Source organism: Trichosurus vulpecula, chromosome 3 (genome assembly GCF_011100635.1).
Source record: "Trichosurus vulpecula isolate mTriVul1 chromosome 3, mTriVul1.pri, whole genome shotgun sequence".
NCBI classification, from domain to species: domain Eukaryota; kingdom Metazoa; phylum Chordata; class Mammalia; order Diprotodontia; family Phalangeridae; genus Trichosurus; species Trichosurus vulpecula.
Genome location: NC_050575.1, coordinates 171698290 through 171720863, shown reverse-complemented (window position 1 = coordinate 171720863; position 22574 = coordinate 171698290). Strand labels below are relative to the sequence as shown.

Below are 22574 nucleotides of genomic sequence, written 5' to 3'. Positions count from 1 at the left end.
GTTCTATTGGCCTAGAAAGGCCTCGTACATGGGCCCTGGGGAATTGTCTAAGGAAAAGACCAGCCAATTTCAAAGAAACTTAACCCCATAGTTTTAGCCACCAGGTGAGAAAGGCTTTGACCTCAACAAGTCATCAAGACCATCTACTAAATGTAGAAGAGGCTGTAATCTGCATCTGTGGAGAGAACCCACACATGATGAAATCACAGATCTCTGAGGCACTTAAGTAACATTACTAAGTGTAGAAGCAGGAGGTTTTCCCTTACCTGTTAGTTTTAATCAATATTAAAGTTCATACTCTTATCATTTTTCTTGGCTATGATTTCATTAGTTTAATAAAATATTTTTCCTAAAGACTTCCACCCTGATGATGTTAAAGTGATTCACAAACTACTTCTAAAGTTTCTTACACTGGTCTTTATAGTAAAAATTAGACCAAAGCTTTCTAAGTCTACACACTGGTTATCATCTAATTCAATACAACATATATCTTGATCATGAACCCAAATACCAAAACAAAAACTATGAACAGTAAGATAGTTACAAATATAGGATAGTAAAAAAACACTGACACTTACCGGGTAATAAAGGGAAGCTGTTCTAGGATCTGAAGGATACGGTGGTGGATACTGAGGTTGGTAGGTATCATAAAGATGCCTGTAATAGTAATAAGCTGACAGGTTCTGAGGTGGACCAAAAGTGTTCTGAGGAGTCTGTAACGGTGGCCATTGCTGCTCTTGCTGACTAGCTGGCTGGCCAGAGTGAGCTGAGGTTGTGGGAATACTAGATGACTGTGAGAGCTGCTGCTGCTCCACCTTACTCTGGCTTGGTAGCTGGGGTGAATTTCCTGATGGTAACAAATCAGGCTGATTTCCAGAGTTTGAAGAGTCAGATACTGTCTTGGGCAGCTGAGCAGCTGATGATCCTTGTGGCTGAGGAGGTAAGGCCTCTGGCTGGGATTTATCAAGAGCAATCTGGTGCTGTACATCTTTTGTTACCTGTTGGTAGAAATGTTCTTTATCATGCAATTCAGGCCCAGACTGACTTTTATGATTAGTGATGGCTTGCTGAGAAAAGGCTGGACCACTAGAATGTGATGTATTATATACTCGCACAGAATTGTCTGTACTGTGACTTTCCAAAGTCCGGTTCAGTGTAAAGTCAAGTGCTCCAGAGGTTTCTTCCTGATAATTGGTGAGATTTGCTTTATTAGCATGGGGTATTAGGGTGCTGTTCACTGGTGGAACTAACATTACACCGGTATTTCCAGTAGGGAGATTAGTCCCCGGAGAAGCAGACAAATTAACCACTGGTTTAATAGCAAATTCAGAAGGAAAACTTTCTGAATTCTGATTTTTCTGACATTCTGGAACCAAGTTAAGTGGCATCTGATGAGATGGTGGTTGAACTAGTAAGTTGGGAGATTGATTAGAAACCATTTCAGAAGTGGTACCAGGATCTTGTGAAAAATTAGTATGGGAATGATTGGTAGGTAATGGTGAATTAATGGGAGATACAGCTCGAGTCCCAGACAAGGGAATGCTTTCCCCAGGTATAACAGTTGCACACAGGGGCTGACTGCTTGGGGCAGACTTGTCCCCTGCTGCAGGATCTTTGCAAGAACGATTATTTTCATTATGACTTAACTGATTAGACAAAGAAACAGAAAAATTTATGGGCTGGGTCAAATTATAGCTCTGATTAGGCTGGGCAATCAAGATCGGTTGATTCTGTAAAGATTCAGTGGGTGGTGAGGACAATAAACTGGCATAACCAGAACTTGCCTGAGACTGAAGGGCCTCCTCTTCTCCCATTTTGGGAGGGTTCTCAAGATTTTCAGAGGATGCATTGCCATCTGGAGGGGTATGTATAGGGACAGAGCCTGGTTTACATGGTTGCAGACTGGATAATCCCTCATCTGGAGGTTGAATAATTTCAGAAGCCTGTGTTTTAGGAGGTACATAAAGTGCAGGAGCAGCTGGTGCGAGGAGGACATTCCCTCCAAAGTTAGGTAGCTCATTCTGTGCCCACAAAGTAGTTGCAGGGCTCTCACACTTTTTAGTGCTACCCTGAACCCTTGAGGATCGTTTTTCAGATGCCACGGGCACATTTTCCAAAAGTGTTCCCCCGCCATGGGGAAGCACATTAACAGCTTCATCAGTTGTCGTAAGAGGCAAAGGATGTAAATGAGGGGTAAAGAATGTTTCCATGTTGTCTGGAGGTTGTTCCAGATTACCTGGTGAAGCAGCTGGTACCGTAACAGTTGTTTTACTATTGTTCTGCTTGGAATGGTTTTCTCTCAGTTCACCTACCATGTTTGCTCGGTCTACCTCAACAGGTTTTACCCCAACTCCATGGGACCTTACAGGTTCAAAAGAACTATTTGCACTTGTCTGAAATATTCCTGTAGGTTTAGGAGGGCTTGGAGTTGGAGGCTGGGAGAGATTGCTATGATAATTCTTGTTTATATTATCATTTGTCTCTCCTACTAAAGGAGAAGAATCAATCTGCTTAAAGAAACTGTCTGAAGTCTCTTCATTAGGCTTCCCAACTTCTTGCTGAATAAATGTGCCCACTGATTCTTGGGGTCTTGTTGAACTAGAAATACTCCTATGACTTACACTACTATAGTTGGAGGATACACTATCAGATCGGACTGGATGAGGTATTGAATCAGGTGCCTCTAGATTTGGTCCTCCTTCAGCATAACTTATACTGTGCTTTGAAACAGACTGCGCTGGGAGTGGCCCATATCTGAACTGATCATTTGGAGAGGAAGGATTCAAATTTGGGGGTTCACTTGGTGGAACTTCTTGATTCTGAATGCACTCTAAGTTCTCAACATTTTCATATTGTGAGCCAATGGCATCACAAGTTTTAACAGTACAAGCCTTGTCATCGTTAACATATATATCACAGTTTTTAGTGGTTTGTTTATCATGTTGGTTACTTGTAGACTGAGAAAAGTATTGCTGGGCCTCTATTCCCTGTTGAATAGACTCATTTGCTGAACCTTTAGGAACTGATGCCTGAAAAGGGACACTTGCTCCAACCTGCATAGGATGAGGAAGGTGATGGCCTCCATGTCCAGAATTTGGCAGAAAACCATCGAAGTCAGACTTAACAGTAGTATCTGCCTTTTCTGATGAAAGATTTTCTTCATTTTCTGCCTCTTCCCCTTTGAAAAACATTGCAATAGTTCCTGAATTTGCTTCTGGGAGTACATGACTGGTTACAGCTTCAGTTCTATATTGTGGTTGGTTTTCTAAGCTATTTCCCTGAGCAATGGGATTAACTAGAGTAGGGTCTGGTAGTTGCTGTTTACTCGCTCCTAGATTCTGCCTAAAATCCTGACTGGGCCAACCACTATTAACTCCTGGATTTTGCCTAAACATATTTTCAGGCTGAAAGTTATTTGCTGGGTAGTTGCTACTCTGAGAAGGGACTATCTCATTCCTTTCACTGCCAACCAAGGGTCCTGATGCAGAAACTAATGGAACTTGTTGCTGAGGTCCAGGAACTTGATGCATATTTGCTTGAGGAAGAAAATGAGAAGAAGCGAGAGGAACTGCATTCTGGGAAGGTGGTTCGATGTATGGTGAATAATTCTGAACTGAAGACTGTGGACTTCCTTGAACTGGTCTCCACTGAACTGGGGTTTGCTGATGAGACTGAGGAAAAAATGATGCCGTAGTAGGTGGTGCCGGGGCGCCACCATTTGGATCCTGCCGACTTAGCGGCCTATGAGGCAGAGGCACACCACTCTGAAAATGTCCCCCAAAAGAATTTTCAAGCCCTGCTCCAGAATTATAATGTGAAGGAACAGATGAAGCCTGAATTCCAGGTTCTTCAGTTGGTTGAATTTCTGCACTACTATTCATAACATGTCCAGGCAGCACAGCAGGAGCCAATACATTTGTAAACGAGTCAGTATTTACTCCAGGTTGTGATACAGGCCCAGACAAAGATGTATAAAGTCCTTGTGAATTATCCCCTGCATGGGTATGAGGTACATGCATACCAGGTGGCTGAGAAAACATTGGTGGGGAAGGACCTTGCATAACAAGTGAGTTGCCTTTGGACGGATTGCCTAATGCTGTTCCTTGTGGAGTCTGTCTGCCAAATGCAAAAGGATCTGTTACAGGTTGCACTGGGCCAGCTACAGCAGTCACTGGTGCATTAGCCCGCCTGCTATATGGGCTGTTAGACCAATACATATTACGAGGACCTCCTACAGGAGGCGGTCCACCAGTTCCAGAAGGAACAGTCTGAGGTGGTGGCTGCATCATTCACTTCTTGCCAAGTCAGTCTTGCAAAGTCAGATGCTTTCTGCCCAAAGAAGCTGAAGACAGGTTATCCTTAAGCTAGAAAAAGAAATTTTAAAGAAATACAAAATGTTATAAAGAAATACAAAAAGTTAAAATTACTAATGTATATTCAAAGAATGCTATATGAAAAAGTTTATGGACTTAGTAATACAACTCTGCTAGTAACAAAATTTTTTTCCCTTGCTTTATCATTATCCCACACTAGTTTCACCAAAATGACAATCTATTTGACTTGTTTAACAATAGGTGAGGACCACCAAAACTAAAGCACATCACAATATGGTGTAGGATTTTTCTGTTTTTAAGAATGAGTTTTAAAGGAAATATAAACCAAAAAACTCCCCATTATTCCATCTTTACAAAGAAAAGGAAATGAGGTAAATTTAATGTTTTCAACTAAAAGGTCCTTTACACCATGATGTAAAGTGTCTCAGTCTTTAATAATAGCTTTTAACAGCATTAACATTTTTGCAAATCGCTTTACAAATATCTCATTTTAATGACAACCCTAGGAGGAAGGTACTATTATTACCATCATCTTACAAATAAAGAAACAGAGGAAGACTAAGGTTAATTAACTTGCCCGTGGTCACACAACTACTAAGTGTCTGGAGCACGATTTGAATTCCAGTATTTCTGATGCCAAGTCCAGTACACTATACCACCAGCATAAGTGGATAGTTGATGGTTCTAAATCCATCCTGTAACAAAACAAGGTTTATCTTGACAGCCAAAAGAACTGCAGGCAACACTGCTTAAAAACTCTTGGTTCAAAGAAAGCTGAAAACTGAACATAATTTTAATGCAGCATCTAAATGTCAACCTAAAGTCCCAATTTATAAATTTACATATTTCCTACAGAAAAAAAAGGTGGGGAAATCCATATAATATGCAACACACTAAATTCTCACTGAAAATAATCCATTATTTTAGACAACTGTTCACCTATGTAATATTAGTTGCATACTTATCGCAGCTCAAAGTCTTTCTTTTCTTTTTTGCAAGGCAATCAGGGTTAAGTGACTTGCCCAGGGTCACAAAGCAGTGTCAAGTGTCTGAGGCTGGATTTGAACTCAGGTCCTTCTGACTCCAGGGCCCATGCTCCATCCACTGTGATACAGAGTTGTCCCATTTATTTTCTATTTATTAGTCCTTCTGTTTTTTTTTAAATAGTTTATCTAATCAAATAAACAGAGGTACTTTAGTGAAAACCCTCTAAAGAAAAATATATGAAAACCCCCAAACATAATTATTATATAACTTTGACCTTCACAATATGTCATATATACTTTAGTCCATGTACTTACTCTGCTTTCCTAAATACTGATTCTGACAAATCCTCTACTCTTTTTATACAGTTCCTGCTCACCCCTCCCCCCCCTCATCCCCCCCCCCCCCCCCGCCCCGTGCTTAACACTGAGTCTAGCACATAGTAGGAGCTTGATAAATGCCTGTTGAATGATTTATTTCTAGCTAACCTAGAACCGTATCAAAGCAAACAAGAAAATCTACAACTCGACTTTATATTGCTTGATGGTAGAATGAATAATCTCTCTCAGATTTGTGAAATGATGGCTTAGAATTCCATTCAACTCACACAAACTATAGCCTCATGACTGAATATCGTAATATTTCAATTAATGAAGATGCATTCCAAAAACAAAATGTATTGTCAGAAATTTCTGTCCATCAGTCACCTAGAATTTACTAAGTGCCTCCATGTGCCAGGCACTTTGCTAAGTGCTGGGGATACAAGGAAAGACAAAAAGATAATCCTGTTCTCAAGAAGCTCGAGTAATTTGTTACTAGAAGTAAATATCACAGAGCGGGCAGAAGACATGTATTCCGGAACAAGGATTCCCTCACTACCTCTGTCACTTCAAAACTCTATTCCTGTAGTGTAGAAGCTAGGGCTTCATCCCACTTTTTCTATGCCCAACTTTCTTAAGAGGAGCTTTGTCCCCAGAGATTTATTAATTTAGATTAACAAAGTGGTATAGAGGGAAGAGAACTAGATCGGTTAAAGACCTGCATTCTTCCCCTGTTTCTACCTTAGACCTTCATTTCACTTCTCTAGGGAAAATAAGGAAGTTGACAAGGGGTGGTTGTCTGAGTCTATAAATCTAAAGCTCAGACCCTAAGGTCAGAACCCAAACTACTGACTTATAAGACAAATCTTACCTGAATTTCATTGTGAGGTTTTTAAGTTTTCACTTAAATCTTTCCCTAATTTTTAAAAGAGGTCAGGGGTCTTCAAATTTTATAGGGTATGCTAGCTTAGAAATATTTTATAAAAGAAAAAAGAAAATTACTTGCCCACAAAAGTTTTTCCTCCCCTAAGTGGCCTTTTTTTTTTTAGCACTGACAGGTGACAATACTCAACTTCACCCCAAACCACTCCCAATTTGAATATTATACTCCCCTACTAAACATTCCTTCCTCTATTAAACAGTAAGAATGCACACAGCATTTAATTTATTACTGATAAGTATGGCACTTTATTTAGTAGGAAATTTTACATTGAGTAAAATGACTACATAATTTCAACTCAACTTAACTTTATAAAGGCAAAAAGACTTCCAAAGAAACCAACTTAACTTCTCACAGATAAATTATTCATAAGCTGATCTCTTCAATTACGCTGAATTGTGTCTATGTTAAATACCTCTATTTTCTGCACAAATGCCTTGCTATCACCAAAACTAAGTATTCATAAAATAGGTGTTCTTAAAAGTGTTTTAGGCTATAAGAAGCATTTAAATACAAGCCTCAGGGAAATCCCTAAACTCTTATGGTCTGTCTATATATGTTAATGTGATAACTCTCTTTAAATAACTTGGACACTAGGGAAGAATGCAGATACATGGAAACCACACACTAAATTCTACCAAATACATTTGGCTAGAAAGACATCAACCCACCTAAATATGAAAAACTCGAAGGTCTATTCCTATTTCTTTGAAAGGTTTTTACATAGTCAGGGACTAACTTACAAACCACCTTATTTTTAAGGCTTTTCAGTGGAATTTACAGAAATGCTGTTTGTAAGAGAAAGAAATGCTGAAGTGATTCGATCAACAAAAGATGTAAAGCATTACTTTCTTTGCCCTCTGACTTCCATTGCAATTCAACCTTGTCCTCATTACCAAAGATGGAACAATAAAAAATAGTGCACAATATCCAGATATAATTGAAATGTACAAAAATAATTCTGAAATAATAACCACACACCAAATGACTGTGAGTTGATTTAGTTGCACCAACATCCCAAGAAATCTCTTTCTAAAACCCAGGGTCACACATATTTAAAAAGAAAAGTCAACTAGCAACACATACCAAACTGACAAGCAGTTTAAAATTTAAAAGTATAATACTGTACCAACAGATCTCAAAGTGCCTTCTAACAAAGTGTTTAGACACAGAGTTTCTACTGTAGATGTTTTCAGTCAAAGAGATAACTTAAATTTGTCTTATAATAAACTTGTTAAAAATACAGCTCAAATTTCCCCTGTAGGAATATACTTGCCACCTCTGAAAGGAAAAAAAAAACAAAAACAAAGCTCCTGTCATATCCAAGAGTAAATGCCAAAATAAAACTATACCTAAGGAAAACCCCTTTTCAACCAGCAAAGGGACAAAACATTCATCTACTGAGGCACCTCAGAGCAGACACCAAAGAAACTAGCAATCAGAATGCTGCATTTTCTCCTAATAAAATGTTTCAGGTTTCTTCTAAGAAGTGGGTCTTAATCTTTTTTTAAGCAATTTATGAAAAAACTGACTGCACAAAATATTGTCAAAAAGACTCCAAGGGATCTCTAGAAAGTTTAATCACTCGTCCAAGACCCTTCAGATACTCTCAATTTAACCTGTAGCTAAAGGAACAGTCCAAATCCCTTTAATTTCAACTAGCTCTGGGATGTTTTTATGACCTGTGGCCCACATTTAACCAGTCATGACACTACATCTATTGGTTCAAACTCCATCAGGTGGTCTGAAAAGTACAAACTGTAAGGTAAACAAAGTCATGCTAAGATGTACTCTGCTAAAATTCCTAAACCTAGTTTTATATTCAGCAGCACATCCTCCATTAAGTGGGCTGATAATGGAGCCCCAGCTATCCAAGTATTGATCCTCAAAAAATCATACTGAAATAAAGGTTCTAAAGGACTTAAAGAAAATCACTGATTCCTATCATAAGAATGCCACTTAGTTTCAAGCTCTATGAAAAGAGGATGGGACAGTTGTAGGGAAGCAATACAGGATCTGCATGTCCCACTCCCCCCACCTCCTTCCCCTCCCCTGAAAGCATTATCATTGCAAAATTATTGCTAAATTGACTCACATCCCCTCCCCCCATTTCTATAGCTGTAATCTGTTCCCTGCCTCAGTCTGGTGAATTTTCCAACCAGCTGCTTCTATAGTACTATCCTTACCCAAAATACCTTCCCCTAATAGCTACATCCTAAAGGAAATTTCCTTTGGATCAACGAAACATTTCAATTCAATTTCACATTTCTTAAGCCCAGAAAGGCACTAAGGCAGCAGGCTTCAAAAAAGAGCCCTGGACTGGGATTTAGTCTAGATCTGCTTCTAGCTGTGTGACTGTAAGTCCCTGTAAGTGTAAGTGACGGTAAGTGACTGTAAGTCACTGGCTGTCAAACTCTGAAAATAAATGTCCAAAGAGTCACAGGGGTTAGGCAACTGCTGTTAACTCTGAGAAATACTAAAAAGCTCACAGAGGTAATACCTCAGCTCTGGATTACTGTTAATTCTGAAATTCTGAAAAAAATAAGTCATTTCAGTTCAAATTCCCTGACCTGGCATTCAAGGTTCTCCATAATTGGGTAGTACCTTACCCTTTAGCCCTTATCTCACGCTACTCCACTGTGAGCACACTGTCTTCTAACCAAATAGACAGAGCCTCCTCTAAAATAGAGACTTCTCAAGCTCCTGCGTGGTTGTTCTATTCCTTATACCCGAAATGGCCTCAGCCTGGTGAATTTCTATTCAGCCTTTAAAGGCTTTCCTGGTGTCCTATCAATTACCTTACTCAGCACTGTTTTGTACCTGGTCATTGTTTATTACTTTATCTGTGTTTGTGCTGTACTACTAGACTATAAACACTTATTAAAGGCAAGATCTGGGCCTGAACTTTTTATCTTACCTAGCAACTAGTACAGTGCTACGTATACAACAGGCTCTTCATAGGATCATAGGATTTAGAGTAGTAAGAGATTTTAAGCGTCATTAAATGTAATCCCCTCATTTTGGAGAAAAGGAAACCGTAAGCCCAGAGTTCCCAAGGGCACATAGTAATAAGTGGCAGGGCCAGTATATCAGCCCAGGTCTTTTGACTCTAAATCCCACAAACTCCTTCTCTGGGCCTCAGCTTCTTTATCTTGAAAAAAAGAGAGTAACACTTGTAGTGCTTCCTGTGGACTTTTTTTTGGTGAGGCTTGGTTTTCACTCTAAGAAAAAAATGGGGGAGGAAAGAGGATAAACCATAATAAAAGCTAATAGTAATTAGAAACACAGAGACAACATAGTGTAGGAAAATTAAATTAGTGCTGGACTTCAGGAGACCCAAGTCCTGCTTGTGATGCACACTTACTTTGTGTACATTCTCTCCAATTACACAGTCACCACCCTAGTTACAGGCCCTCATCATCATCTCTCACCTGACTACTGCAATAGCCTTCTCATTGGCCTCCCTGTTCCAATCCAGCCTCTACTTAGCTGCCAAATGTGATTTTCCTACAGCAAATGCATGACAATATCATACATATCCTCAACTCAATAAATTCCAGTGGCTCCCTCTTATCTTCAAATCAAATTTAAAGTCCTTGGTTTGGCAATCATAGCACTTTACAACCTGGTTCCTTCCTACCTGTCCAGTCTTCTTAAATTTTTCTGCTCTCCTTTCTATGGTCCAGCTGCACTGGCCTACTTACATTTCTTTGAACAAGACTTTCTGTCTCCTGACTTTGTGCCTTTGTCCTGGCTGTTTCCCATGTCTCCGTCTCTGCTTCTTAGCTTTCCTAGTTTCCTTCAAGACTCATTTTAAACCCCACCTGCTGCAAGTAAGCCTTATCTGATTCCCTACAGCGCTACTTCCTTCCTTCTGAGATAACATTCCATTTACTTTATTTTTATCTTGTATGTACATAATTATTTGCATGTCATTTCCCTCATTAAAATGTGAGCTCCTTGAGGGAAGGGACCTTGTTTCTGCCTTTATTTGTACCCCCAGTGCTTTACCACAGCGTTGGACACAAAGTGAGTGCTTAATTCTTGTAAACCAATGATGACTGACCACTGGCAAGTCTCTTCACTGGTGTTTCCTTCTCTCTAAAATGGAAGAACTACTATTTGTACTACCTACTTAAAAGGGTTGTGAGAAAAGCACTCTGTTGTGTTTCTAACACTGAGAACTGTGCCAACTGTACAAGGAATGAACATGCAAGAAGTAAGAGTCCTCGAAAGAGAGTAATACTGCAAGAAGAGTACCATGGGAGTCAAAAGATCTGCATTCTAAACACAGTTCTGTCACTAATTCTTTATGTGACTGTGGGTAACACACCTGCTCTCTCAAGGCCTCAGTTCTTCTCTGTCCCAGTAAAATAAGTGTAGGACTGGATGATCTCTGTAGTACTGCAGAATCTGGAAGTTGGAAGGGACCTTACAGATGCCCTCTTCTAACCTCCTTCACTTTACAGATATGGAAACTGAGGCCTCGAGAAAGGACCTTACACATAGCAGGCACAAGAACTGACTCGAGGAACACACAGGTAGTGAAAGAACCAGGATTCCCACAAATGTCCTTCTGACTCCAGGATCCAAGGGTCTTTCAACTGCACGTAGCTGCTTTTCTTTAGAACCGACTCCTCCAGGGTCCCAGACCACCTGAGCGCTGAAAAAGGTCTGGAATCCCAATGTCCCCGCTGCCTGGCACCCCACCCGCACCCTCCCGCCTCCACCACTGCAAGAACGCGGTTTGGGGGGCTAGGGGGTCGGGGGAAGAGAGCAAGGAGCACCGAGGACAGGCATGGGGAGGGTTTCCTAAGGGCCTCCCGGTTCTGGGGTTAGAATCCCGGAATGCCAAGGCTGGAATGACCCCTAGGAATCATAGGAATGTCGAGGTGGAAGGACTCCTGAAGATCATCCAGTTCCAACTCTCTCATTTTACAGACAGAGAAACTGAGGCTCGAAGAGCAGACGAAACTTGCGCAGGGTCACCGGGTGGTTTCACACTGAAGCCACTTAGACAGAATCAGACTTCCTGACTCCAAACCCACTTGAAGATCCCCTCGGCTCGGCTCTTCCCAAGTCCGGTAAGGCTCCCCGGAGGCGGCGGCGGCGCCCGCAGGCTCTGAAGGAAGCGCTTAGCTTAAGAAGGTGGAGACGCCCGATGCTCCCGACGCGTCCCTCCTCCGGGCCGGGGCTGCCCGGTCCCCTCCGGCCCCCACCCTCCCTCCACCCCCTGCTTACCTGACAGAGCCCCGGTCAGGCCAGGCTCCCCAGTCCCACAAGCCCGCCGCGGGGAGGCCGCTGCGGCCACACCGCCGTTCCCCGAGCGTTCGCCCGCCCGCTTCTCTCAGCAGCCGCAGGGGAAGGCAGCGGCAGTGGCGGTGGTGGCGACAGCGGCTCCGGCTCCCCCCAGCGCAGACCCCACAGCAGCTGCAGCCATCTTGGCACATCCGGCTCCGGTTGCCTCGGCCGCCGCCGCCGCCGACGTGTCCAACCTTTGCGTCACGGCGTGACCCCGCTCGGTCCCGCCCCCGACGCTGGCGTCCCAGCCTTCGCGGAAGTGGGGGTGATTTCTTGCCGGGGAAAAACTATCCGAGTTCTTTCTGCAGAGTGAGGTGCGTGGAGGAGCAAGATTCCTTACCCACAGGTCAATGTGAAAAATCTATCTTGAAGGTTGGTTCTCGTGCCCTTCGCCAGGGAGGCTCGGCTATTTCCGTCAATTACGGAGAGAACCGAAGCTGGGGAGGGTTTTGAGTACGCGTGCGCCGTACTTCGGCTTTCACCCGTCGAAACCCGAGGAACGTCGTAGGTAGGAGACGGTGGCCGAATTTTTGACACATGCGCAGAACACCCAGCCTCCTACTCAATAACAATCGAAGGTTTCCGAAACCGGGACTCTACCGGTTACTTAGACAAGCCGGTTTTCGTCTGCTTTCGTATTCCCTGTGTTCACAAGTTCGAATCCCACTCTCGGGAAATTAGTTTATCTTCATTGGATCAAAGATCTGGAGCTACAAGAGACTTCGGAAACCATCTACTCCAAACCCTTCTTTTACAGTTGAGGAAATTGAGGAATTTAAGGGCTTTGCCCAATGTAACAAAAGTAGGCAGAGGTAGCATTTGAACCCAAGTCTTCTGACTCCAAATGCAATGCCTCTTTTGCCTCTAGGATGAGGTCCAGGAGAGGATAGTCAGAACCGATGAAAGGCTATCAAAATAAAATCTGTTCTTGACTCTTGTCAACACATCACAGCGATGCCCTCCGTCTGTCTTTGCTTTATGTTGGATTTAAGAGTTAATGAAGCCATGTGACCTTGCTCTAGTCCCTTAATCTCTCTGGGCCACTGTAACCTCATTTGTAAAATGAGGGGGTTGGATTACACGAGCTCAGAGGTGCAATAGTCTAGAAAATAGGGATTGAGAAAGGTATGAGAGACTCTGTAATAACTTCGCCTTTGGAATTTTAGAACAGGGAGCAGTTTTGCAAGCTTGCCTTCAGTAGGTGATTGCATCACCCACCAAACCTCACATACCAGTAATGCTGTTTAGTTTTTCCTTTAGCGGATCTCCAGAGTACCTCCTACGTTGCAAAAGTGACGCAGAGACCTTGACTGTCATGAGATATTAAGTGAAAAAAATAGTTTTGTCGTCTGTTTCCTCCCCTCCCCTTTTGAATTAACATGATCAAACAGAGCTACTTCACTTTGTTGCGATCTTTAAAAGGTTTGTTTTTTTTTTGAAAGTTTAAACAGATCTAATGTAGCAAATAGTCATCTCTGGTAAGTTAATATTTACATTAAGGGATCTTTTCCGCCTTAATTCAACAGGGCATTATTTGAACAGGGTGGTGCCGGAGACGCAGAGCCAGGTGGCATGAAAACATAGATAAAAATAAACAGTTCTTTTGTCCTAACTTGGGGTGAGTTGGACAGAGTATTATTATCCCTATTTTACAGATGGGGAAACTGAGGCCCAGAGTGATAGCTCTTGCCCAAGTCAAACAGCTAGTAAATGAGGTCAGCCCTGGAACACAAGTCTCTTTACTTCTTGCCCTGCGTACTCTTTCCACCATCCCAGACTTCTCAGAGGAGATTATAATCTTGCGAGAGAGACAAGGCTAACATTCATTGAACAGTTAGATGACAATATAGAACAAAATGTGATGTGCTGGCCAAATGTAGTAGAGGAACTATTAAGTACTCTAGAAGTTCAGGAAGGAGAGGAGCAAATGTGCAGAGAAGGCTTCTTGGAGTCCTTGAAGGTTGTGTCAGTTATCAGGAGGTAGAAATCAAAGGTAGAAAATTGGTATTGTTTCCTGATAAAAGTTTCAAGCTTTTGCACAGAGTAAAAAAATTCTTAGTTTAAAAGGAGACTTCCAGCTAGTTACAGATCATCCCCAGGTAGCTATGAGAATATCTCCTATTGCAATAGCCTTCTGGTTGGCCTCCCTCCCTCAAGTCTCTCCCAGCTTCAGTCCAGCCTACACTCACTTATTAAATTGATCTTCCTAAAATCTGACCTCTCCCCTATCACCCCATTTACTAAATTCATGCGACTCCCTATTTCTTCCAGGATCAAATATACAATACTTTAAGAATCAATGTTTGATTCTTAAAACCTTTCATAACATGCCCCTTTCCTGTCTTCCCAGTCTTCTTACTCCTCACTCTCTTCCAAGTACTCTACGATCCATAGACACTAACCTCCTTGCTGTTCCTCGCTCATGCCACTGAACGTTGTTATTGGCTGCCCAGAAAACTCTCCCAGGATCCTCATTTCCACCTCCTAGCTTTTTTGGCTTCTTTCAAGTCTCAGCTAAAGCCTTTCCCAGTCCTCCTTAACAGTGTCTTTCATCTGAGACTGCCCCCAATTTGTCCTGTGTATATCTTTTTGGTATGTAATAAGGGCTGGTTTTGGGGGGAGGGGGAGGTGTTAGGGGTAAAAGCGGAAGGTTTACTTCTCTTTGTGTCCCCAGGATTAATAATAGCTAACATGTAGCACCAATTATGTTCCAGGCACTGTGCTAAGCACTTTACAATTATTCTTATCTCATCCTCACAACAACCTGGGAGGTAGGTCCTGTCTCTCTTTTACAGATGAAGAAACTGTGGCAATCAGAGGGTGAGTGATTTGTCCAGGGTCACACAGCTAGTAAGCATCTGCAGCCAGATTTCAGTTCACATCTTCCTAGCTCCAGGCCTGGTGCTCTATCCATTGTGCCACCTGGTCCTTAATAGGTGCATAATAAATTCTAATTGACTTACTGATTGTTTTGAAGGATCTCCCAAGGGAACTTTGATACCACATTTACTGTGGAACCTTTGATAAATCACTTCCCCCTATCTGGGCCTCAGATTCCTCTGTCTTAAAATAAGGGATTTGAACTAAATGGTTTCTAGGGTCCCTTCCAGCTCAGATTCTGTATGGATCTCTATTAATTGGTGCTTGGATGAAAGCAGGTTGACTTTCTAACTGGGAGAGCTATCCAAAGATGATTTTCTGCAGTTGCCTCCATGGAACCAGAGTGAGGGGGTGGGAATGAAAGCCGTCAAGAGCTGACCGTTTTGGTGGAGAGGTATAAGAACCTAAATATAACCAATAGCCAAGTTGTGTCTATATGACTTGGTGGCCAAGATACAAGGGGCCCAGGACAGGAGCTGTAAAGAGAAAAAACCTCAGTTTATTAAGTTGGAAAGTCTATTCCTTTAAAAAACAAATGGGCAGCTAGGTGGTGCAGTGGATAGAGCACAGGCCCTGGAGTCAAGAGCACCTGCGTTCAAATCTGGCCTCTGACATTTGACACTTGTTAGCTGTGTGACCCTGGGCAGGTTGCTTAATCCTGATTGAACAACCACAACAACTGGCCTTTTAAATATGCAAAAAACAATCTTTTGAGTTTGCCATGTCTACCAGTAATGAGCTTAACTGATTGTTCTCTACCCATCCACATTTGTAGAGTTTAAGATTTCTTCAACTTTAAGTAATCATGACTTTAGGAAGGTGTCATGATATGATGAAAAAAAGGCTGCCCTTGAAGCCAGGAAGATCTGGATTCAAGTGCTACCTTTAATTCATACTGTCTGTGTGACCCTGAGCAAGTGACTTACCCTGTCTGTGCTCTGTGCCAGTGGCAGGAAACTCAAATAGAAACAGGGACCACTAAACTGTACAAATGGATCCCTGTGGGTCAGTCTGTCAATCAGTAAACATTTCTTAAGTGTCTACCATGTTCCAGGCACTGTGCTAATTGCTAAGGATAAAAAAAGAGGCAAAAGACTGTCTCTCTCCTCAAGGAGCTTACAATCTAATGGGAAAGACATACAAGTAACTTATGTAGAAACAAGCCATATACAGGATAAATAGAAAGTAATTAAAAGAAGGAAAGGACTGGGATTGAGAGGTTAGGGAAGGCTTCCTACAGAAGGTGGGACTTAAAGGAAGCCAGGGAGGTCAGCAGTCAGACAGGAGGAAGGAGGATGGTCTGGGGTGTGGGTGGGGGAAAGACATAGCCAGAGAGACTGCCCTTAGCCTTGTTTGAGGGACAGGCGGGGCTGGTGTCACATATTGACTTAGGTAATCCCATATTGACATTATGTTTGCTCTGTTGTACTTTTCTTTAACTTTGTTAAATAGTTCCTAGTTACATTTTCATCTGACTCAGACCACATTCAGGAGTGTTGCCTCCGTGTTTGATCCCTCTACTCTAAGCACCTCTCCCAAACCATGAGTTATAGAGAAGGTGCTGTACTGTAAAGTGGTAGACAGAGTCTCCTTACCATAGGATCCCCCTCTTCCAATGCAATCACAGGTCCAGCCTCTATCCCCAAACATGTTTTGTTTTTTGTTTTTGTTGTTCTTAAAGTGTGGGGTCTTAAGATTTAAATTTAGAACTGGGAGAGATCCTTGAGAGCATCTAGTCCAATTTCCTCATTTCACAAATAGAGAAACTGAGGTCCAGAAAGGTTGTGACTTGATCAAGGTCACAAAGACAGCAAATGGCAGAGCTGAGATTTTACCCTACACCTGTGAGAAATAGTGGGAGGAGTTTTGTTTCTGCAAGATAAGCAGATTGTAAGCCACAGATGACTGGTTCTAATCAGAGCTGTGATCTAGCAGAACCAGGCTTCTAATGGGTGAGAGGTTAGAAGCTCCTTCACGTGCTTAATGAGCTGTGTGAGGGGGACATGATGTGGGCAGTCCAGGATTGCTCTGGCCAGTAGAGAGCCTGGCTGGAGATTCGAATTGGGAGTAATATAAAGTACTGGGAGTAATAAAAGAACTGGTGTTTATCTCAGTCCTTGTACTCTCCTGTACTCCATTCAGGGGACATACCCATTTATTCAGAACGAATAAATGTAAAACACAATTAAAACCTTCCTGGCTTTCCAATGAATATTGTTTATTCCTAGACTAAGTATATTTCTACTCCAGGCCAGCACTAGACCCATGTGAACTTGCCTCAGGTGAGTCTGGTATATCCATGGGAATACCTTCTGGGAGCTGGATGATGCTTCAGGCATGGATTGAAATCAGTGACGTCTGAAGTCAGTCAATCAACAAGCTTTTGTTAAACATTATACCAGGCCCTAAGAATATAGAGAAAAAAGAATGTTACATATTATGGGCAGCTAGGTGGCAAAGTGGATAAGATCTAAGTTCAAATCCGGCTTTAGACACTTACTAGCTGCGTGACCCTGGGCAAGTCACCAGAAAAAAAGAAATGAGGCAAAGAATGGCCCCTTTTACCTAGTCAAAAAAAAATATCAGTCTGGGAGGGGAGGACCCTCTGGGTCTCTGGCCAAAACAGAAACAATTGCTGTTTACACTCACTCTGAGCCATCTGGGCCCAAACAATGACGAAGTGAGGCTTGGTCTGGAACCTGTTGTTGGCCAGTCAATGAGAGCCAGGGTGATTTGGGTTTAAGGCATGATCCTTAAGAAAGAAATCTAGCCCATAAATACCAAGATAGCTTGTAAAGGTTCAGCAATCAAAATTTATATTTATTTGGGCAGAGCACCTGCAAGTAAGGGTATGATACCCTATGTGGACAGAGGGTATAATAACAATTGAGATTTGATCTTCCTCCCCCATTAATAGGCCTTGTGACCTGCTTATGTCACAGGAAGCCCAAGTCACATGTGGTGGGAGGAGCTTGCTGAGAGAAAAAGGAAAGTGTGTCACGGGAAATGCAGAGAGTGCAGTTAGACCTGAGAGAAAGAGCAGATGTGTGCTGTGCTGTGAGTGTTTGTGGATGGTGAGGCCCCAGCAGGGGAGGAGGAAGTTATGGCATGGAGTGGTTCTCTGCTGTGATACTGTGTATTGAATTCTTTGCTGCTGTGATGGATTGGGCTTATTGGTTTTGGGATCTGGCCCTCTGGTGTCTGAATAAATGGTTTACTTCTGCCTTCTATATGGAGAGTCTTTTATATTTTGCGATACAGAACCACAAAGGCATATTGACAATTATCATCTATATTGTGATTATTGCCTTGCTAATACAGAGGGAGAGGAAGGAGGGAGGTAAGGGAGGAAGGAAGGAAAGGGAGGGATAGAAGGAAGGAGGAGGGAAGGAAGGAAGGAGGGAGCTGTGTTGTCCAACTGTAACTGGCCAGTTGGGTCCCCAGTGGGGCAATTACTACTCACAGGTTGTTGTTTGTGCTTCATCCTTGAAGAAGACTGTGACATCAGAAGGCGATACCCTGACTTGTAAGTGAATTGGATTTAAGTGAGAGAGGGCTCTGTAAAGTCACCAGCCTCACTCTCTCCTCCAGAGGCCATCCGGGTCCAGTGGCAAGACATAGATCAGGAAGACAGGAGATGGCCCCGATGCGGTGGGAGATCTTGGCCCTTTTAAAGCTAGGGTCTCTCCCGGGTCTCATTTTGTCAAAGGCAATGTCTATTCAGCGAATAAGGCTAGGAAGTGACAACTGTGATGAATATAGAGAAGCCTGGAAAAACTGAGTGAACTGATTCAGAGAATTAAGAGCCAAGAAGACAATATAAATCATAACCACAATAATGCAAATGGACAAAATGCCCATCACAAAGCAATAAAAAGTAAATGTTACAAAATTACAGATAACAAAAGCATGGCCCCAAGGAAGAGGAAGGAAGAAAAAACAAGCCTTTAGAGGAGAGAGCCATCCCACTCCTCCACAGAGATGGAAAGTCAAAGGTATGGAACAATGCACATATTTTCAGTCTTTTTATGATGTATTAATTTGTTTCACTGATTTTTTTACTCTTTAATTACTCTCTGGGGGGGGAGGAAGGGGAGGAATATTGGGAAAAATTTTTGCAATGTAAAAACAGAAGATCAATAAAAATTCATTTTTTGAGGCAGCTTGGTAGCATAATTTCAGGCCTGGAGCCTGAAATCAGGAAGATCTGAATTCAAATGTGGCGTCAGACTGATCATTAGCTATTTGACCCTGGGCAAGTCACTTAAGCTCTTTGCCTCAGTTTCCTCATCTGTAAAATGGGCATAATAACATAACTCACCTTGTAGGGTTGTTGTGAGGGTCAGATGAGATAGACGGTAAAGCTCTCGGCACAGTACGTGCCACAAAGTCAATGCTGTATAAATTCTAGCTATTGTTATTAGCCAGCTAGCTATTATTGTTTTTAAAGTAAAAATTCTGACAGTCAAGGGAAAAAAGGCTATTGCAGCCCTCAAGACAGGAGGTGATGAAAGCCTGAACTAGGGTGGAAGCTGTGTGAGCAGAGAGAAAAGGGCCGTTGTGAAGATGCGGCAGCTGACTGGTTATGGGCCGCAGGGGGAAGAGGAAGAAGGAGGGATGGAGGATGACACTGAAACTGTGACCTGGGTGACTCAGAGGGTGGTATTGCCTGCGGTAGAAAGGGGATGGGTGATGGGGTCGAGAGATTGAATTCTGCTTTGGACATGACTGAGTCTGAGATGCCTATAGGACGTCCATTTCGAGATGTTTAATAGGTGGTTAATGATGAGAGACTGGAGAGAGTCTAGAGCTAAGGTCTCTGGATCTGAGAGTTAGCTTCCTGGAGATGATAATTAAATCATGGAAGGTGATGAGATTATTGGGAGAGAAAGAAGAGAGGAGGGCCTAGCACAGAGACCCTTGGTATAGTGACACAAACAGGGGACATGACAAGGAGGATATTCCAGCAAGGGGGAAGAAGCAGCGAAACAAGTAGGAGGAGAACCAAGAGAGGTCATTGTCACAAAAACCCAGAAAAGATAGTGTCCAGAAGTAGAGGGTGGTCAGCAGTGTCAAATACTACATAAAGGTCAGGAAGGATAGATTTGGCTATTAGGAAATTATTAGTGCTAGAAGGCTTGCATATAGCTAACTATGATAATAACCACTGGTGGTGGAGCTGTAAATTGGGCTGACCATTTTGGAAGGTAATTTGGAATTATGCCCTGCTAAGTATATACCAGCTTTTCCTGCTCAGTGCCTCCCCACCCCCCAAAAAAAAACCAGATCAAAGAGAGAAAGGATCCATATGCATTAAAAAATGTGTGTGGAGCAGCACTTTTGTTGTGTAGCAAAGAACTGGAAACCAAGAAGATATCCCTCTGTTGGGGAAAGACAAAGCAAATTGTGATACATGAATATAACAAAATATTACTGTGGTACAAAAAATAATGGAGAATTCAGAAAAGCTTGAGAAAACCTATATGCACTGATACAGAGTACAGCAAGAAGAACCAAAAAAAAGTCATACGAAATGACTACAATAATGTAAATGGAAAGAAAAAGAGGGAAACTGAGTGCTGTACATTCAGCTTTGTCCTAGAGAATAGAGGAGAAAATGTACTTGTCTCCCTTCTTTGCTGAGGTGGGGAATTCTGGGTATAGAAGATTGATGGATGTGTTGGTTCATTCGCTCAACTTATTTTTTTCTCTTTGCTACAAGAGATGGCTTACTGGGAAGGGAAAGGAAATATTGTGATGCGAAAACAAAGGATAGCCATGAAAAATTTTTAAATGAAAGAATAATGAAGTCATTGGTAACTTTGGAGAGAGTAATTTCAGTTGACTGGTGAGGTGGAAGCCAGGTTGCAAGTGATTGAGAATTAGTCTGAGGTTGAGAAATAGACACAGAGAAAGGAAATTTTTTTAGGAGTTACGTTAAGAAAAGGATGGCAGTGTCGAGTGAGGGTTTTGTTTTGTTTTGTTTTTTAAGATGGAGGACACCTGTGTGTGTTTGGAAGCAGTTGGAATTGATCCAGTCTCCTTAGTGTGAGGGATTTCATTAGCCCCTATTACATATGGATAGGGAATCATTGAAGGAAGATGGGAGGATGAAGGATTAGGAATGAGGTGACAAGATATAGGATGAAATGAGGGGATATTAGGGAATAGGGGTTAGATGCTAAAGTTCTTTCCAGCTTTATTGTACTATGGGTCTATAAGTGATGAGAGGCTGCTGAGGGGTTGGGGGTAGGGTGGGCAGATGAAGATGAGGGAAATGAGTGAATTAAAAACGAGGTTTCTGGGGCACAATAGAGAAGTTCAAGCGACTGTAACCAAGTAGGAAATGAAGGTAGATGTACCTGTTTTGCACTGCTTTTTTTCCATTCCTTGGGACAAGCTCTTCTATTCTCATTCCTGTGCTGCTAACTCAAGCCTGGATACCACCTCTCTCAGTCTCCTCCCCCTTCTGACTGGAGGGCTGGAGGGTAGAATACCTCCTCTCAAAGCCTTCTTTTATGGAGGGCAGAAATTGGATTTTCAAATCACTCCACTTTTTGTCTGCTGCTTTGCTGGGTTTCAGTTCCTTGGGACCCAAAGGTTTGTTGGCTCTCCACCCTTCTTCCCGTCTCCTTTTGTGTTTTGTTTTTCCCCAATAAAGTGTAAGCTCCTTGAGGGCAGGGACTTTTTCTTGTTTGTATGCTAGCACCTTGCAATTCGCTTGGCAATTTGTAGGCACTTACATACTTATTGAGTTGAATTTCAAGGGAAGAGTCCAGCTGGAGTATATTTGAAAATGACTGATGTAAAATCCAGAGGCATGAATACCACTTTTGAAAGAAAGAAACAAATTCCAGGGCATCCAGCTACTACCTTGATAAGTGAGCTTCAAGCGCACTGTTGTTATGCAGGATAATAATAACCATCCCCATAGAGAAAAATTTGAAAAATAAGGCTGACCGTTATTAAAGCCACATATATTCAAAGGGTTCAATTTGCTTACCCAAATTATATTATTTGAAGAAAATAAAGCTTTCATGGGAAGTAGATAATCATCATCAAACTTATCCAGGTTTTCACAAAAAAAAAAATTCCCTTTCAGTCCTGCCCAGCCAGCAAAGTCTTTTCAACTAATCAATAAGAATATTACTGAACTACTCCATTCAAAGCCTTATCCCTGATGTAGGGAAAATAAAACATAATCACTGGATTTAGTGTCAGAAGGCATGAGTTTGAAACCTAGCTGTGTGACTTACTACTTAGGTAACCTTGGGCAGATCAGATTTATTTACTAAGCCTCAGTTTCTCCCTTATAAAATGGAAGAAGTTGGACTAGATTTAGAGACAGCTAAGTAGGACAGTGGATAGAGTGCCAGGCATAGAGTCAAGAAGACCTGAGTTTGGGGGGGGCGGAGCCAAGATGCCAGCTGGAAAGCAGGGACTTGCTTAAGCTCTTCCCCAAATCCCTCCAAACACCTGTAAAAAATGGCTCTGAACAAATTCTAGAGCTGCAGAACCCATGAAATAGCAGAGGGAAACAGGTCTCCAGCCCAGGAGAGCCTGGATGGTCTCCGGGAAGGGTCTATCGCACAGTGCCGAGATCAGAGGGCAGCCCAGAGTGGGCCAAGCCAGGACACACCAGACCCTGAGTCAGCCAGCTGAAACAGGGCTTGGGGCCATGAAACAGTGAACTGTGGAATTTACCAGACTTCTCAACCCACAAATGCCAAAGAGCAGGTTAGGGGAAACTGAGGGATTGAGTTCAGAGCGGTCTGGCCGCCAGCTCTGGGGGTGGCGGAAGTGGTGCAGTGGTGG

At 42.4% G+C, this 22574-nt stretch overlaps 1 protein-coding gene and 1 long non-coding RNA gene across 4 annotated transcripts in view; one reads left to right on the top strand and one right to left on the bottom strand.

Annotated features, from left to right (window-relative positions):
* SEC16A (SEC16 homolog A, endoplasmic reticulum export factor) overlaps nucleotides 1-12082 on the bottom strand; it is a 45865-nt gene extending 33783 nt beyond the window's left edge. The window contains exons 1-3 of one of the 3 annotated variants that reach the window (XM_036751564.1): nucleotides 11820-12021; nucleotides 1785-4364; nucleotides 579-998 (exon numbers count right to left, since the gene is read on the bottom strand). In XM_036751564.1, coding sequence (XP_036607459.1) covers nucleotides 579-998; nucleotides 1785-4289 — 2925 coding nt within the window. In that variant the 5' untranslated portion in view covers nucleotides 4290-4364; nucleotides 11820-12021. Of the gene's footprint in view, nucleotides 1-578; nucleotides 4365-11819 lie in introns of all 3 variants that reach the window. The other 2 variants (XM_036751562.1, XM_036751563.1) reach the window with 2 other exon arrangements.
* Nucleotides 12083-12183: 101 nt separating this feature from the next.
* On the top strand, nucleotides 12184-21607 carry LOC118843792. Its single transcript, XR_005009940.1, has 3 exons — nucleotides 12184-12251; nucleotides 18658-18754; nucleotides 21527-21607. It is a non-coding gene; the product is annotated as an uncharacterized LOC118843792 (long non-coding RNA).
* The last annotated feature ends 967 nt before the right edge of the window (nucleotides 21608-22574 follow it).